Source organism: Podarcis pityusensis (assembly GCF_964106645.2).
Source record: "Podarcis pityusensis genome assembly, chromosome: 8".
In the NCBI taxonomy this organism is placed as follows: Eukaryota; Metazoa; Chordata; class Lepidosauria; order Squamata; family Lacertidae; genus Podarcis; species Podarcis pityusensis.
Genome location: NC_138033.1, coordinates 38159913 through 38176964, shown reverse-complemented (window position 1 = coordinate 38176964; position 17052 = coordinate 38159913). Strand labels below are relative to the sequence as shown.

The 17052-nt window shown below is 49.7% G+C and overlaps 1 protein-coding gene across 1 annotated transcript in view; it reads left to right on the top strand.

Moving 5' to 3' along the window:
- Positions 1-15283, top strand: part of PLEKHG4 (pleckstrin homology and RhoGEF domain containing G4) — a 36550-nt gene extending 21267 nt beyond the window's left edge. The window contains exons 10-21 of the mRNA XM_081016772.1: positions 110-232; positions 2665-2859; positions 7411-8183; positions 8684-8933; positions 9422-9511; positions 9626-9850; positions 10206-10376; positions 10920-11097; positions 11803-11919; positions 12028-12276; positions 12843-13042; positions 13526-15283. Coding sequence (XP_080872898.1) covers positions 110-232; positions 2665-2859; positions 7411-8183; positions 8684-8933; positions 9422-9511; positions 9626-9850; positions 10206-10376; positions 10920-11097; positions 11803-11919; positions 12028-12276; positions 12843-13042; positions 13526-13531 — 2577 coding nt within the window. The 3' untranslated portion in view covers positions 13532-15283. The remainder of the gene's footprint in view (positions 1-109; positions 233-2664; positions 2860-7410; positions 8184-8683; positions 8934-9421; positions 9512-9625; positions 9851-10205; positions 10377-10919; positions 11098-11802; positions 11920-12027; positions 12277-12842; positions 13043-13525) is intronic.
- Positions 15284-17052: the final 1769 nt, after the last annotated feature.

Here is a 17052-nt window from a genome sequence, read left to right as displayed (position 1 = left end):
AAAGGGCGGGGTGACTCCCATTCTTTCCAGGAACAGGAGTGTGTGGTTTTGCTCTCTGAAGGCGGAGAGGCTTCTTCTTGGCCCTGATCTACCTTTTTGCCTCTTGTAGGTCAGCAGATGGATGGAGAATGTTGGTCAAACACGGCTCACGGAGCTGAGTGAGCTGGATGGTTCTTTGGAGGTCTTGCTTAAAGCACAGAGGCAGTTCCAAGACTTTGAGCTCGTTGCAAGTGTAAGTCCTCTCCCGACACTCTCCACGCAAATCCACAGGCTGGCTGCTTTGTTTAGAGGCAAACACTTTTTCATTAATATATCATATTCCAAGGCTGAGCAGTGACATGAAAAGAGGTTCTGGGGCTAAACCCTGAAGAACCTTGGCTCAAAGAAAACTTTCATTGTACATTGGTTGTGCCTCAGTGAACTTTAGGATCTGCAGGCAGGACTCTGCATGGGCAACTGCAGTGGGTCCTCACTGGAGACTGGGAGTCTCCTGATTTTTATATGCATATGTGCACATACATACCTCAGAACCAGTGATGGAAAGATCTGTCCACTTTAGCTTTCTCAGGGTTTATTTGCACATCCATTTGTTCCATGTTCTTCTGCTTGTCGCAGTGCAGATTAGTACTGCCACAAGTTTTGTGTGGGATTCTGGGTTCCCATGCCACATCTTCCTCCATGCTATTTCAAGGAGGCATCTCTGAAAGAGGCGAAAGAGGAACACTCGCACAATGTGCCACAAGGGAAAATGAGTGTTTTTCTGTTCAGGTGCCCAAAAAAGGATTGGATCAGAAGGGGAACAAATTTCTATTTGGTCTTAAAGGGGTTTTTCTTTTGTTCCAACACAGTAATAAAAAGCATGGCTTATTTTGGTTGGGGTTTTTTTTCTCATTTCTACATTGGGATATAAATGAAAAGCTTTTGGACAAGTGTTACTGATTTGATGCAAATTCTAAGAAACCACAGGGCAAACGGAAGTGTGAACAGGCCCTTACTTTCTCATTTTTCCAATCTCACATTCAGTTCTGCACATTTCTGCAGCAATTTGCATTTTTAAAAATTCATGGACATTCTTCAGCATTTACTGCAAATATTTCCTAATAAATACATTATTAAATGCAGTTTAGACTAATGCACACATTTTTGTGAGCGATTTCTTTTAACATAATGCCCTTTTGTATGTTATTTTTTTACTAATATAGTCCATGTTTATGTGCCCTTTCTGCTCATATATGCATATATGTAAACACTGATTGGAGAACTGCAGCACAAAATTTGGATAAGTATGACTTTCGAAGGATTGTTCTGTGTTTCAATTCTCATAACATTTTGGAAACTGCAGATATGATTGATTTGGCTTTAAATGTCAACTGAATCAAATTTCTTCTCCATTGCTGCTCAGAACTCATCTTTTTTCCTTCCAACAGTGTTGGAGTGGAAGTTGCAGGACACCATTCCCCCTCCCTTATTCCAGTCTGTATTGCAATGTGGTCAGAGATTTTGCTTGCGATGGCACTGAAGACTCTTGGCAGCAGTTAAAAGGGCTGTTGTGAATGTCATGAAATTTTGACAAACATTCTATACAGTAAGAGTAAGCAGCTGTGCAAGCAATGGTAAGCAAGCCTGCACAGCTAGATTCAGCAAAAGAAACAGTAATAAGACGTTAGAGAGGACGCTTGAACAATATAGAGGAAACTATGCACTCTAGCCAAGTGATAAGAGAGGTTACATCACCACCTACTGTTAGAGCAGGCCAGTTACACCCTTAGTCGCCTTTGACCGTACTTAACCATCCAGGGGTCCTTTACCTTTTTACCTTACACCCTTAGTAACTTGTCTCTCCAACGTTAACCCCTGAGAGCAGGGGGGGAAACCAGCTTTCGAATACTTGCAAATAGTCTTCTGAAAGGAAAATGAGAAGTACGTTAAGGAGGGATTGAAACCTTCAAAAGACTTCCCCCTAGTGGGGAAACTAGGAACTGGGGCTGAAGTGCAGCAGAACTTGGAGCTGTGGGGCAGCCAAGCCAGCACTAGGAGAACAGAACAAGCGAGGCAGTGAAAAAGGTCTTGGGGACAGCTCTCATCTCTGTTCAGGAATGGAGGTTCCCCCTGCATTTGCAAGCTCTGTGCAAACCTATGCCTGGGTGGCTTAGCTTCTTGTGAGAAGGAAAGATGAGATGTATTTTGGCAGGAACATTCTTGCCTGCAGTGCTGTGGCATATACACACTGGCTGCCTCTTATTTTTCTTTGTCATGTACCCCCAGTCCTCCACACATATACACATTGCTAGGCAAAGGGCCCATAGTGTTCCCCTGATCTTCAGGACTACAACTTCCATCATCCCTGATCTTGGACATTAGGGCTGTTGGAAGCTGTAGTCTGGAAATGCCACTTTAATACATCTCTGTCCCATGTTGAGACCCCCTCAGCTCAACCCACCTGGTCTTTGCCCACATTTCACAGCCATTCCAGAGGCTGTCGAGTCATGATGATTCCACCAGGCAGGCCTATATGACCAAGGCTGGTCCTCATGCTGAGAAAGGTCCCAGGGCCACATTGGGATAGTCAGCTTAATCAGCCTTCAGGATCTTTGCAACACCAGGTGAAGCTGCATGTATCCGCCAGAGGCGATGCAATGATTTGCTGTTGGGCTTTGTTTCCAGGAATATTGCCGAAGGGGTTGGGAATCTCTGAGAGAGATGGACAAGTGGGAAGATGCTTCCTCTGCTGAGCTGCATGCAGGGTGTCATGTCAAGTTGCAGATGTACAGAACCCAGTTCCAGAGGTTCTGCAGCCAACTGGAGGCCAGCAGGAGCCGGATAGGCCAGACCATCAAGCTGTATGAATTCTTTGACCAGGTGAGTTCTGCAGAGGGAGACAGATGTCCCCTAATGTAACTTCTACTCAGATTCACTGCCATGCTGTGGCTTGCACTCACTCTCTGTGCATACATATGCCACAGCAGAAGTTGAGCTTAGTCATGGATCCTTGTTTGGATGCTTTTTAACCTGAAAGCAATCACAGTGAGACTTTGAGTATGAAAATAAGAGAGCTATGTTTATTATAGGACATGCATGCTTGATAGCTAGTATTAGGAACTCTTTCCTAAGGGCTCATTTACACTCCCTTTGCCCTGCCACTTTCCCCTGCAAAAACCTGTGCTTTAGCACTGAACCAGAACAAAGGGCAATTGGGTTTTCTGCACATTGCTGTTTGTTCCAATTTTGTGCGAAAGAGCGGGTTTTCCAGGGGAATGAGGCAGGACAAAGGCAAACAGCTAGGACCTGTACCTAGAAAGCTGAAGACAATCAGAAAATCATTCAGACTTTCTAGACACAGGACAAGCAGAAGTGTGGACGAACCCATACCCATGCCATCTTACTGGCCTTAATACAAGCTTAATACAAGCATCCCAGCACTTCCAACAGGTTCAACAAAAGTCAGGCAGCTGACACCCCTTCCCTGCTTCAAAAGAGATTTGGGACAAGAGGTCATATTCTGTGTCTTGGCAAGTGGCTGGGCGGCGTTGAGGCTGCTCAGAAAACAGTCCTACTTTCTGTACTTAAAAAAGAAAAAGCAAGATTCTTTGCCAAAGAATCACAGGTTACATTCTGTAGTTCCTAATTCCAGTCATGGAAACGCATATGTCACTCAAGGCTGAATGTGTGAACTGCCTTTGTTGAAAATGATGGCATTTGAGTCCTGCCAGTAAAGTTTGATCTGTGACAATTCATTCACCTGTACAAGCCACCACTGGTCAGCAAGTAGTTCAAATGCCTCAGGTTGGGGGTAGGTTATAATAGTAGTCATTCTAATTTCCTGGAAAGAATGGGAGACTGTGTATCTCCTATAAGCAAGGACAAAAGAGCACCAGGCACCCCTGAGAGGAGGTGGGGTGGGGGGGTGTTTGGGTTGTTTTGCTGCCTGTCTCTGTAAGAGCTTTTTTGCTTAGGCACAGTAATGGAGTGCTGTCCCTCACAGGCCCTGGAGCCTCTCCTCCTCCCCGCACTCTTGCGCTGACTCCAACCCTTCTCTCCAGCACCCCCACCTGCCCCCTTCTTCCATCTGGCACTTCAGCAGGGAGCATTTGCCTGTGAATAGGCTGGCTCTTTAGCCGGAGCCCCCTCATTGGTTACTTTTGGGACTGGGTTTGGCTTTGGCTGCAGAGGAGGCAAGAGCGGGATCTCCATTGGGCTTTGCGCTTTTGGTGGTTCACCCTGTGCTACGGAGCCTTTTGGCAGAAGGATGAAGGTATGCTGGAGCTTCTTTCCTTTGTCTTGCAGGGGGTTCATTTCTGAGGGGATACCATTTTTCTCTCTATCTGCTTGCGGGTGTCAGTAGGAGAAGAAAAGAAAGGAGACGCAGCCTCCCATGCAAAGTTAACCCAAACAGGAAGCAGAGGGGCTTGTTGTCTTGGGGGGAGTGTAGAGTTCACCCAGGATGTGGGAAGGCCTCCCCCCACTTTTTTTTCCCAAACTCTTGCCTTTTTTCTTGGCTGGTCAATTTCTTGTCTGTGATGAGGGAAGGCAAAGAGGGAGAGGCAGCTGGCACCCAGGAACAATCATCCCAACTTTGACTGATAGAAAATGCTCTCCCTTGAAATTAGGGGTGGGGAACTTGTGACCTTCCAGATGTTGCATGGCCAATGATCAGAGATGGCGGTGGGGCCTGCAGCCCAACAACTTCTGGAGGTCCACAGGTGTTCCCTCTGTCTCAACATGAAAGGCTCAGGGCAGGCTATCTGCGCTTTCTTTTGCACCAAGTATATAGATACTAAAAATATTTCCTAGCCAAGCATTGTCTTTGTTAATAAGTAAAAATATAAGGAGGCCTTTGGGTGAAGTATCAGTGTGGAACTCTGTTTGCTGGTGTATCTGCATGAGTAAAAGGAGAGGATGGGGACCACAAAAACTTCCTAGGCTGTCCTTGTGCTGACCTGTTGATCCTGCTTCTGTGTTAAACTGCTACTCTAAGGGCTGCTGACCTCACATCCTCTTCACCTTCCTCCTCCCAACTAAACATTAGGAAAAATGGTCTAACAGTAAGAGTTGTCCAACAGAAACAGGCTGCCTCGGATGGTAGACTCTCCTTCACTGGAGCTTTTTAAACAGAGGTTGGGTGGCCGTCTGTCAGGAATTATCTAGCTGTGATTACTGCATTGCAGTGGGTTGGATTTGATGACCCTCAGGATCCCTTCCAACTCTGTGATTCTATCTCTTTTGTGCCACGGAAACTGGAGACAGGGAGCATCAGAGTTGCAGATGCAGCCTGGGCTTGCAGATGATTTTCCAGGCCCAGCCGGAAATGCATGTCTAATGAGGGAGCCTGGACACATCCCCTGCTCAGCCTGCTCTGTTCAAAGTGGCAGACACCAGACTCTTGGCATCTGCTCTTCTTTTCAGCCCACAGGCTGGCCTTGGAGTTCTCTGCATGTCTGCGGTGGGACCAGTATTGTGAGCACAGGACTGGACATACCAAGGATATGCAGAGTTCTTTCATGAAGACACTTTCTCTTGTAGGCCATGTTTTATTAGTCCCTTGTGTGGGATGCTGTCTCAGGCTGTAAAGGCCAGCCACTGGCTGGGAGATTATGGACCCCCCCCTCCCCACTGCATCCTTTAAGCTCTACATTTATGAGCTCTATTGTGTTCAGGGTGGGGGCGGGGCGGTATATACATCACACTTTCAGTGCTGTTTGCTCCTGCTAAAGTTTTGAAGTGGGCAGACTGCTCAGTATGCCCTGTAGCTTCCTGTGGAAATCTTGTGACACAAATGTTCTGGGTGGGGGCGTTTCTGATCTACTTTTGCAGTGCTGCCCTCTAGACAACAATACCAAAGCAACACTTGGGAAAGCGTTACAGAACAATTAATAAAGTGGAATAATACGTGGACTCTCCACATATGCTACAGAATGCACTCCCATCCTCCCAAAATACCCACTACAGTCTGGCAACCAAGATGGCATTCATGAGGACCTAAGCCCTGCTCAGCACTCCTTACTTTGTTTCTGGCAGGCTTTGGCCGCACTGTGCTCTGTTTCCATCTCCCACTTACATTTATTCAGAATCTGGTCCAGACTAGAACCAACCAGGCCTAACCTGGGAGAGGGGGTGAGGAACAACGAAGCCAATCATTTGAATGGACGTGGGAGAGGCCGCACTGAAGCAGAAGAGACAGCCATAGGCTACTGCATTTCTCACCATCATGAGCCTCCAAAAGCCTTTCTTGGAAATTGACAAAAGGGGGTCACTTTTACTGGGATGTGAGGCAATGTTCTGTACTAGCTCTCACTTCGGAGTTGGTTGCAGGAGCAATCTTTGTTCCAATGCAGTTATGTCCAAATTGCGGCGTGCAGGGGGTCATGTTCTGCATTCACAGCTTGCCCACTTGTGCCATTCCTTCAGGCTGCATCCCTCCTTTGGCTTAGCCTTAGCCCTACTCCAGATCTGCCAGAGCTCTCCACATTCCCTCTGGGGACAGTTGTTTTCAGTTTGGGGCTGAGGCAGGGGTAGGCAACCTAAGGCCCATGGGCCAGATGCAGCCCACTCGCCTTCTAAATCTGGCCCGCGGATGATCCAGGAATCAGCATGTTTTGACATGAGTAGAATGTGTGCTTTTATTTAAAATGCATTTCTGGGTTATTTGTGGGGCATAGGAATGCGTTCATCCCCCCCCCCCCATATAGTCTGGCCCACCAGCCCACGGCTGAAAAAGGTTGCTGACCCCTGGGAGGATTCTATACACACAAGGCGCCCTCTGGTGGCTCCCTCTGACTACACCCCCCCAACACATACTGCTTTCTTGGTGGTGGTGGTGGTGGAAGAGGGGGATACCTCTCTGGAATAACTCCCCACAAATCTATTGTTGGGCAGAGTATTGGTGGGTGTGGGGCATTTTGGGACTGATCCCGTCACATTGATCTTCCCACTACAGGCAGCAGGCCAATGCATCCCCAGCACTCTGCTTGAGGGCCTTTTCCAGTCTTGTGTCTTTGCTGTCTACGAGTCAGCCAATGCCCCAGTCCTAGCCGTCCATGTGATACTTGACACACATGATTGTGCACACAAGATTCTAGAGAAAAAGATGAAAATGGAGCAGGAGAGAAAAGGTGGGGTGGGGGGCAAAGGAAGGCACATGGAAAAGCTTGATGTGGCTTGCAGACTGTGGACAAAGGAGAGGAGGGCCTTCCCCAGACAGCTCCAAGCGCCGCCTTTCCTGGGAAGGGCCTGAGCAAGCCAAGCTGCTGCAGCCTCCATCGCAGCCTGGCAGCCGTGCTTGGCAGTCAGTCAGGCTGGTGACAGGGCCTAGCCTCAGATAGAGAGCCTCTTGTTGTGGCCTAGCTGCAGAGGCCTGTGGACCCCACCCACCCTCCCTCCACTGATCGCTTTTTCCTTGTCCCACCCCTACAGGCCTACGAATGGGCCTTGGAGGGCATGCGCCACCTTTCCAGCATCAGCACAGAGGAGGGCAGCTCCCTTGAGGATTGTGCTTCGGCTCTCAGGAGCCTGGAGAGCTACAAGAGACAGCACCCAGAAATCAGTAGTGCCAGATTCCAGGAGATGAAGGAGCTGGCATGCCAGCTGAAGAGCAGCCATGCCCTGAAGCAATGGCAGCTAGCCTGGTCCAAGTGCCAGGAGACCATGCTGAGCTTTGAGATGAAGCTGGAAGCTGCCCTGAGGACCAAGAGTTCTCTGTGCCCTCCTGACTTGAAGCCATCGCCTGAGGGAGAGCTCAGCCAGGAGGGCAGGCTGCCTTTGGAGGGGCCACTCCCCTTCCGTCTCCCTGGGTGGACTGGGGAGCAGGTTGTGCTCCCAAGCCAGGTCATTCCAGAGGCTTCTAAGAAGGAGAAGGTCACCCTGGAGAGCATTGTGGAAGTCCTGGAGGCAGGAACCTCCCGCCCCTCCACCCCAGCCTCTGGCCAGCAGCCATTCCCCAAAAGGCCCCTGAGGAAGGCCCAGAGTTTTGACCTGCCCTGCACAGAGGGACTGCGCTCTGGCTGCCAGCGGACTCTGAGTGAGCCAGCCCGTTACGGCAACACCGGCGTCTTCATCAAGGGGCTGGAAGTGAGCAGTACTGAGCATGTGGCCCGGCAACACCTCGGCCCAACCAGTTGGGCACCTGGCGGCTTGCAAGCGGAGCAGAGGAGCAGCCTCTCCATACCAGAGGCAAAGAGCTTGGGCAGGTAGGTATGGATGAGGTTGGAGTATCACCTGCTAACAAGTGGGGCTGTGGACAGATCCAGTCAGAAGCCTGTTTAACAGCCAGTCCCTTTGGGACTCCTCATTCAGGGAGGTGGGTGTTCTCAGCTTGTCAACAATCTACAGCCAGGCAGTTAAAGTGGAGTAGCACCAGCATATGTTTGTAGTGTAGATGTTACCTGTTATTTAATTCTGGGGAGGGAGAATGGTCCAGCAGGGAGAGTCAGCTGGCAGAGCAGTTGGCAGCTTAAGCATGGAGCACTGTTTAAAAAGGCAAGAAGAAACTGGTGGGGCTGGAGAGACGTCTTTTTGGGCAGTTGCAGATTAAAAATGCTTCAGGGATGTGTTTTTATCTGCAGCTGTTGGGGAAGAGCTTGTTTTTCCAAGCAAGCTGGTAGGCTCTCCCTCTGGCCCCACCGACCTTGAAGAATCAAGGCCTCTTCTCACCATCCTCCAACTTTGCTCCTGGCTTCCTCTCTTGCAGCAAACTGCGGCACATCATTGAGGAGATGGTGATGACTGAGCAGGAGTACGTCCGGTCCTTGCGCTACATCATTGAGAGCTACTTCCCTGAGATGGAGCGGCTGGACCTGCCCCAAGACCTGCGGGGGAAGCGGAGTGTCATTTTTGGGAACCTGGAGAAGCTCTATGACTTCCATAGCCAGTACTTCCTGCGGGAACTGGAGAACTGCTGTAACCACCCGCTGCGAGTCAGCCACTGCTTCCTGAGACATGTAAGGGGCCTGGAGAAACTTGGGCAGGGCTGGGGAGGGGCTGGTTGCAGGGAACTTTGGTAGGTGGGCAGGCAGGCCTCAGGGTAAGGATTAGGGCTCCCGAGGGGAAATGCCCGTCCACAGCACCAGTGTTTCTGGCTCTAGGCCCAAGGACCACTGCAGGAGCGGGAGGGAGAGGTGGTCAGGCAGACAAACAAGGCCTGCTGAGAGGATTTTGCAAAGGGGAACAGGATAAAGGAGAGTCAGCAGGAGCACAAGCTGAAGGCCTCCAGGATGGGGCCTCCACTGTCTTCTCTGGACATGGCCTAGCCTGGGCCTGCCATCACCTTTGGAAGCATGAAGGTCTGCAGGCTTTTGTAGTGGCAGCGCTCTACTCTCCTTGAGGCCCAAGCTCTGTATTTTGTGCCTGTGTGCTTGTGGCCAATCCCTTGACAGAGTCTGTGGCCTCCCTTTGTGGGGGGCCTGTGTGCTTCTAACCCTTTTTGCAGAAAGATCAGTTTGGGATGTATGCTCTCTACAGCAAAAACAAGCCCAAGTCTGACTCGCTCCTGGCCAGCCATGGGAACTCTTTTTTCAGGGTAAGTCCTGCCCCCTCCCAGCAACCCCTTCCAGGCGTTGGACTAGAGTGGAGTGGCCCTTGGTCTTTCTCTGGCTCCAGCCACTCAGCTCCGCTCTCCCGCTCTGGCCTCCAGCTCAAGCAGATGCAGCTGGGGGACAAGATGGACCTGGCCTCCTACCTGCTGAAGCCCATCCAGCGCATGAGCAAGTACGCCCTCCTCCTGAAGGACCTGATCAAGCAGTGTGGGGAGGCTCAGGAGCAGGAGCTGGCCTACCTGCAAGCCGCCGAGGAGATGGTGCGCTTCCAGCTGCGTCACGGCAACGACCTCCTGGCCATGGATGCCATCCGGGACTGTGATGTGAGTGGGCTGGGAGGAGAAGGGGCAGGGGAGGGGAGCGGATTCCTGCCAGGAACAGCACCAGCTGAGCTCCTGGCTGCCTCTGCATCTCCTTGATCCCATGAAAAGGGATCTCGGTGCAGCAGCCTCACATCCTGGAGTGCAAGGCAGGCTAGAAACTGACTGCTCTGGGATGGAGCAAGAGGGACTCTGGCATCAGAGGCCTGTCAGGCTGCCCTTGGCGACAGGGCACCTGCTGCTTGTCCCCGTGGCCCGCAATCCTCTACTCCCGTGTACAACTGACATCATTCCCCACCCCCCAGAATGTTGCCAGTCCAGACCTTTTTGCAAATGAATGAATGGTTTCTGTGCCCAGGTGAACCTCAAGGAGCAGGGGCAGCTCGTGCGCCAGGATGAGTTCAGCGTCTGTCTGGGCCGCAGGAAGTGCCAGCGCCATGTCTTTCTCTTTGAAGACCTGATCCTTTTCAGCAAGCCCAAGCGGGTTGAGGGGGGGCTGGATGTCTACATCTACAAGCGCTCCTTTAAGGTAAGGCTGCCCACTGCTGCTTGCGAGTGCTGCTGCCTCTCCAAGAAGCTAAAATGGCACCAGATAGGGAGGGGGATGCCTTCTTCACAGGCTGTGCAAGAGAAAACTTGGGGGAAGCACGATGTCACACATTCAGGCAGCCAGTTTTATCAGCTGCCTCAGGCAGACCTGCACGATTTTTGATACATCAAGGTGTGTGCATGCATTGCAACCAGATGCTCAGCTAGCCAGTAGGCAGTGGCACTAGGGTTTTTCTGGAGCCCACGTGCGGCTTGTGGGCTGTGTGAGTTGGAGGGCAGGGCTTTCACACCTTCATGTTCCCAAGTGCATCTTACGTCACCTTCCCTGTCAAGCTTACCAAGGCTGAACTTTTCAGAGTGAACCTCTTTCCCATTTGTAAGCACTAAATCACACCACACCACTGAAGTGGATCATCATGGCAGCAGCTCAGGAGCCGCCTCTGCCTCACCATGTATGCCCTCAGCCCAGCATGTGACCCCAATTGCCTCCTGGCTTGCTGACTCACTTGCTCTGTCCCTGCAGACAGCAGACATTGGCCTGACTGAGAACTCCGGCGAGAGTGGGCTGCGCTTTGAGATCTGGTTTAGAAGGCGGAAATCGAGTGACACCTACGTCCTGCAGGCCAGTAGCCCCGAGACCAAGCTGGCCTGGACCAGTGACATTACCAAGATCCTGTGGGAGCAGGCTGCCCGCAATAAAGGTTGGCATCAGTAAAGCCCAGGCACCCTCTTCTCTGTGGGACCATTGAATCCTTTCTGTCAGAATGAGTGGCTCATGGAAGCAACAGCAGGGCGGCACAGGCAGCTTGTTGGATAGGGCCTCCAGGTTGTTCTCTGGGCATGGCAGTTGCAGAAATAAAGTGGGTCATTGGTTCCTGGGATTCTCCATGGAAGCCCCCACTCCCTCTAGAGTGACTGGTCACACGAAATAGAGGTGCTCTGTCTGGTGTCTGAGAGAGAGGGGGCAGTTTGTCGTGCTATATGCAGAAGGGAGGAGAGCTGCAAGTGCCAGCTAGGCAAGGCCCAGGAGCCCTGGACTTCACTGCACCAGGTGACCCTCCCCAATACTACCAGTTGTTTTTTCCCTGGCTAACATGTAATACCTGGGAGATGCCAGCAAGATGACTCTCTTGGGAGAGATTAACTAGAGCATTGACAACTGCCTGGGACAAGCTTCTTGGTCTGGCGGTTGCTTTGTCCTTTAGGACTCCTTGTGCCCAGAGCTGCTTCTCCAGAGGCAGCCAAGCTATGTGACCTGTTCCACCAAGTTTGATCTAAGTTGCCCATTCTACCAGAAATCTGCTTGTCTTGCCAGAGACCGAGGCTGGGCTTGGTGGCCCTGAGAACTCACAGAGCTGCTTTTTTGTGAGGCTAGGCATGTTCCTCATGGTTGTTGTCACCCCCAGAGATCCGCATGCAGGAGATGGTATCCATGGGTGTGGGGAACAAGCCTTTCCTGGACATCAAGCCGAGTGAAGCTGCCATCCATGACCGTGCCATTGATTACATCATGAAAGGCAGGGGTAAGTCTACCCAACCCTCTCACACCCCAGCCCCCCTCAAGGACCCACGCAGCTGCTATCCAGCTCTTCATGACTTGCTCCCCCCCCCCTTTCTTTGCTCTGTGGCAGGAGCCAGGACTCGGGCTTCTATTGCCGTCTCTCTGTTTGACCACGCCAACCCTTACAAGAGGTCGCAAACACCACTGCCTGCGGGCAGCCCATCCTCCTCCTGCACAGTGCTTGGGCCTCTCAACTTGCACATGTACCTGAACCAGTCTCTCCTGCCCAGCATGCTCTCGACCAGCCACTCCTTGGATGCGGGCACATGCGTAGAGGAGGATGAAATGGAGAACGAGACCAGCAGCCAGCCTTCCATGAGTACGTATGACCTGTCTGTCTCAGCCCCAGTTCAGAAACCATCCTTGTTCTCTGGGAGCAGTTTCTAAAACCATTGTGTGTTGCAGATGGCTGCTTGGCTTGGCAGAATGGGGGGAGAGAGATTCTAGACTCTCACTTTCAGTCCATGGCTGCATCACTCACTCAAACTATGAGCAACTTTACTTTCTGGCCCTCTTGCAAGCTATCCTCCCCCTGTGCACTTACTTGCTGTTTTGTGATGGTTCCCCAGTTCCAGCTGCTGTAGTTCCTAAGGACACTGAGCAGAAAGGGAGGGCTCTATAAACCTTAGAAATGGGGGCAAGCAGTCCAAGAGGAGAGCCTGGTATAGATCATAAGCTAGTCATTGAGCATGGGATGGACAGTCAGAATGTGGCCTAAACTAGGACGTGGAAAGGTTGGAAGAGTTTAGAGCATTGCTATGTCTGCTCCCCAGAAGCTGAGTGGGTTCTTTGGGGCTGCAGTTTCTTACACATCTGGCTGGGATATACTTCTACCCCTGATGGACTCTTTTGTCTAGTGGCTGAATTTCTTCTTTTTGTCCCCAGCGACTGAGAGCTCAGAATCCTCCTCCCAATGCATGTCCAGAAGCGGCTCCAGTGGCTCCGACAGTGGCTGCGTATCCAGCGCTCCCCAGGAGAGCTTCTGTGAAGACCTTGGCTCACCCCTCCCCATCCCCGAAGGCTCTGTTTTTCCCTCCCCGACAGAGCAGAAAACCTGTTTTCCCAAAAGCCAGTATGTTTCAGCGGTAAGTGGACAGGACCTTGCCAATGTGCCCAAGGGATCCAGGCCATAGAATCACTAGTCCTCCTTGCCTTGCTCAGGGAACCTCAGCCCTGTCTGTGGCCTTGGCACTCTATTCTTCCAACAGACCATAGGAAGCCAACTCGAGCCATTTCAGTAAAACAAAATGTGTGAGGCCCCACTTTAGAAATCAGCAGCTGGGGTTGGGAGACGGGGAGTTTTCCTTAATGGAATACAGGTGGCCCTTGGGATGGCGCTGAACTACCAGTTCTCATCATTCTTGGCTGGAGTTGATGGGAGGTGGATCCAGCCCCTGGGAAGGGTGGGGTGGGCAGGATCCTTGGTTTGCAGGTGCTTGTGGCACATGCTGCTCCTCTGGCCCACACTAAGCTGGATTTGGTGGGGGGAGAGCCAGTCCTGTCTTTCACCATGGATCTACATTCGAATCTCCCAGAGTCCCCTGATCATGGATGATGCTGTGTTGCAGGTCTAAACGCTGGTTTCCGTGATGTTTCTCAGGAGACAAGAAGAAGAAACCTGTGTATGTCCCCACACAGCACCCAGGAGCCCATAATAGTAGTGGAGAATACTGAGCAGTTAACTAGACTGGGCCACAGCACTGGACATGAAAATGCCTTTGTTTGTGTGACTGAATTGTGGAGTGGGTTGAGTGCCCCCAGTGCAGGTGTGAGTTCCTGCTGCCTTCTGCTGCTGTTTCACAAGGCAGCCCAGGGACTGGGGCTGGGTAGCCACAGTGAGCAGCAGCAGTGAAAGGTTTGGGTGCCATTGTTGAGGGAGGAGGTTTAGGGAGACAGTTGTCAAGTTTTGGTGGTCCTGATGTGGCTATGGATAGTGAAACAGCTGTACGTTGAGGGTATGGATCAGAGAGATAGATGTTGGCTGGTCACTTGTCTTTTTTACAGTTGACTTTGCTTTGTTCCACAAGCTGCACATTTAGGAAAAAAACTTTTTCAAAGGGCAGAATAAAGAAACAAAGTATTTATTTTTTGAAAAAAGAGTAACCTCCTTTGTTATCCAGGCCAGTTCTTTGTATAGGTTTGCCTGGTCTTGAGATAATTTATTTCCTTGTTCTTACCACTAATTGCTTCATTAGCAGATTCCACAGGTGCCTCAGAGCCAAGTTGTCACTAGAAGAGTTGTTTCTTTCTGTTCACTGTTAGGAAACTAAATTAATCCATGGGGCAGCACTTACAGGGGGTGGGGGTATGAATATGCAGTGGAATGAGGGGGTGAAATCCAGAGGCATCAGAATGGGCAATGACATTGCAGAGGGCAAGTAAGAGAAAAACATTTTAACATTTATTGAATTTTGCACAAAAAATAGTCCATGAACATAGAAAGCTAGCACAGCAGATAAGAACCTAATCATAGAGTTTTCTTCCTGGTGTGCTAGTTTTTAACCCACAGGGAGCTTTCCCATTGGGGGAGCATTCTAAAATGGGAGTTCTCATTTGCTATCTGAAGTGTTATATCTTATTCTGCTTCATGTGTAGACCAAGCTGTTAAGCATTTCTGAACCTCCAGCTGGGATTCGACCCAAGGGACAGTGGTCAGCCTCCTTTGACTTCCTAAGGGGAAAGAATGCACTTGAGTTCACAGTGATCTGCCTGCCAAGGCAAGTCAGGAACAGGTTATTGCCAGTAGAGGCAGTTCTGACTCTAAGCCATTTCTGCCAACCTAGCTGAGGAAGTATTGGCAATTTTCTGAACCTCAAGCATCTGGAAGCCAGGCAGTACTGGAATTGTGTGCCATACAGTTCTCTGCTGTTGTGCTTCTGCTTCTGGCTATAGTCCACAAGTGCCTCTCCCTTGCCTCCCATTTACTACCCATATTCCCATTTCATTCTAAAACCCATGAGCTGTAAATATAACCCTTATTTTACATTTATTTAATGAACTGAATTTCTTCAGCCCACTCCCTACAAAGAATGGAATACCAGAGCTCTTTGGTATAATATCACCTGCAGCACAGCTGGAAAGGGATGACTTTAGAAACTTCCAAGTAATGTTTCTTGGTTAATATAACTTTGACTTTTATAAACAAAGCATTTCCCAGAAAACTGGAGGAAGCCTGGGATCAATTTTGGATGAATCAGTATCTGGAATTACTTGTGCTGGGCAGTTTTTTCATTGCTGGAAAAAAATCCTTAATGTATGCCTGCCTGGCACCAATGTTATGTTCAAAGTTTGACTGAATTACTTAATAAAAGTTGTTTCTTCCAGTATATTTTAGCTTGATTGCATGTGATCATTTCTAAGAGCTTTTGACTATTGTCATCACAAGATCTGACTAATTTTGGTTTTGCAATTCCATATGGGTAGAGATGTTTTGACATTATGAAAGCACCTGTACAATAGAGGAAGAACAGCATTTTAAACTTAACTCTTTATTTTTTATGTGAACTGAAAGGAAAGTGAAGTGGCTTTGCTCAAGTTTTAAGTAGTTTTGAGTCTGCTGGCATGTGATATAAAAATTAATTTAGCCCAATAAGGCTGATGGCTGTTCATCAACACACACGAAAGACTGGGCAAAACTATTTCCCCTCCCTAAGTTTTCAAAAACAAAATGGGAAAGAGAGCGAGAGGAAAATATTTTGAAACATCCTTCCCTGCCTTGATCCTGCTCCTCAGTACTTCAAACCCAGGTTGACTGGGCAGCAGCAAAAATAGGCATCACAGGTTGGCTGTAGGGAGGCTTCTCTGAAAATGTAATTATTATTATGAAACATCTTCTTTATTATATTATCATATTTAAACTGCAAATGATAAATGCAGTGTTAAAAAAAATACCATAGCCCTGCCTGGACCGTTCCTTTCAGTTGATTCTCTAATCCCCTTACGAAACCATCTATGGAAATAGCTTATGCAGCAGGAGCCAGGATTTCTGCCAGTGGGTGGCTTGGGTTTGACTGATGTTCAGGGGTGCGGGGAAGAGAGAGAAGAAAAGGCACACCTATCCACTCTGAGAAGAAGCTTCAGCTGCAACCCTTACGTACACACTGGGAGTAAGTCCCATTACAGTCAGCTGAACTTACTTCCGAGTAAGTTCCTTTCACTTCCTTTTCCAACAAGCCTTTCAAGAGAACATTTTTATCCCAGTCTGCATATGCATTGGACCTGAACTTGTTTCTTATATAGGTATTTATGGGTGGTGTTTTTATTGTTCAATCATTTCAGGAGTGATCCATTAACGAAATAAATAAAGACACTGAACACAGCAAGCTAGCAAATTCATTACAAAGCCATGTGTATGCCCTATAAAAGTGAAAGGGAAATTCCAGAGTAAAGCCCTTGCGTGAAAAGTGTGTATGTATCGTCATCAGTCCAGCTAGAAAGACACCCAAACAGGTGGCCAGTTGTGACATCAGGCCAAGTGTGCTGCAGCTCTGCCCTGTAAGACCGTCAAGGGGACAGGCCAGAGCAGGGATGTTGAAAGAGACTCCACCATGAGGCCCTACCTGTGCCTTGGAAGGCTCCCATGAAGCAGGAGAAGCCAGATACAGTGGTGCCCCGCAAGACGAATGCCTCGCAAGACGGAAAACCCGCTAGACGAAAGGGTTTTCCGTTTTGGAGGTGCTTCGCAAAACGAATTTCCTATGGGCTTGCTTCGCAAGACGAAAATGTCTTGCGAGTTCCTGTGGGGTTTTTTTCCTTTTCCTCCCCCCTTTTCCCCAAGCCGCTTATCAGCTGATCCGCTAAGCCGCTTAACAGCTGATCTGTTAAGCCACTAAGCCGCTTATCAGCTGATCCGCTAAGCCGCTTATCAGCTGATCCGCTAAGCCGCTAATAGCGCTAATCCGCTAAACCACTAATGGGCTTGCTTCGCAAGACGAAAAAACCGCAAGACGAAGAGACTCGCGGAACGGATTCTTTTCGTCTTGCGAGGCACCACTGTAGGTGCAGGTGGCCTCTTTGCAGCAGGCTCACCCAGGCAAGAGAGCAAGCTGCCCCTTTTTGAGGAAATATGGGACTTGGGGGCTTGCTGGAGGGATGC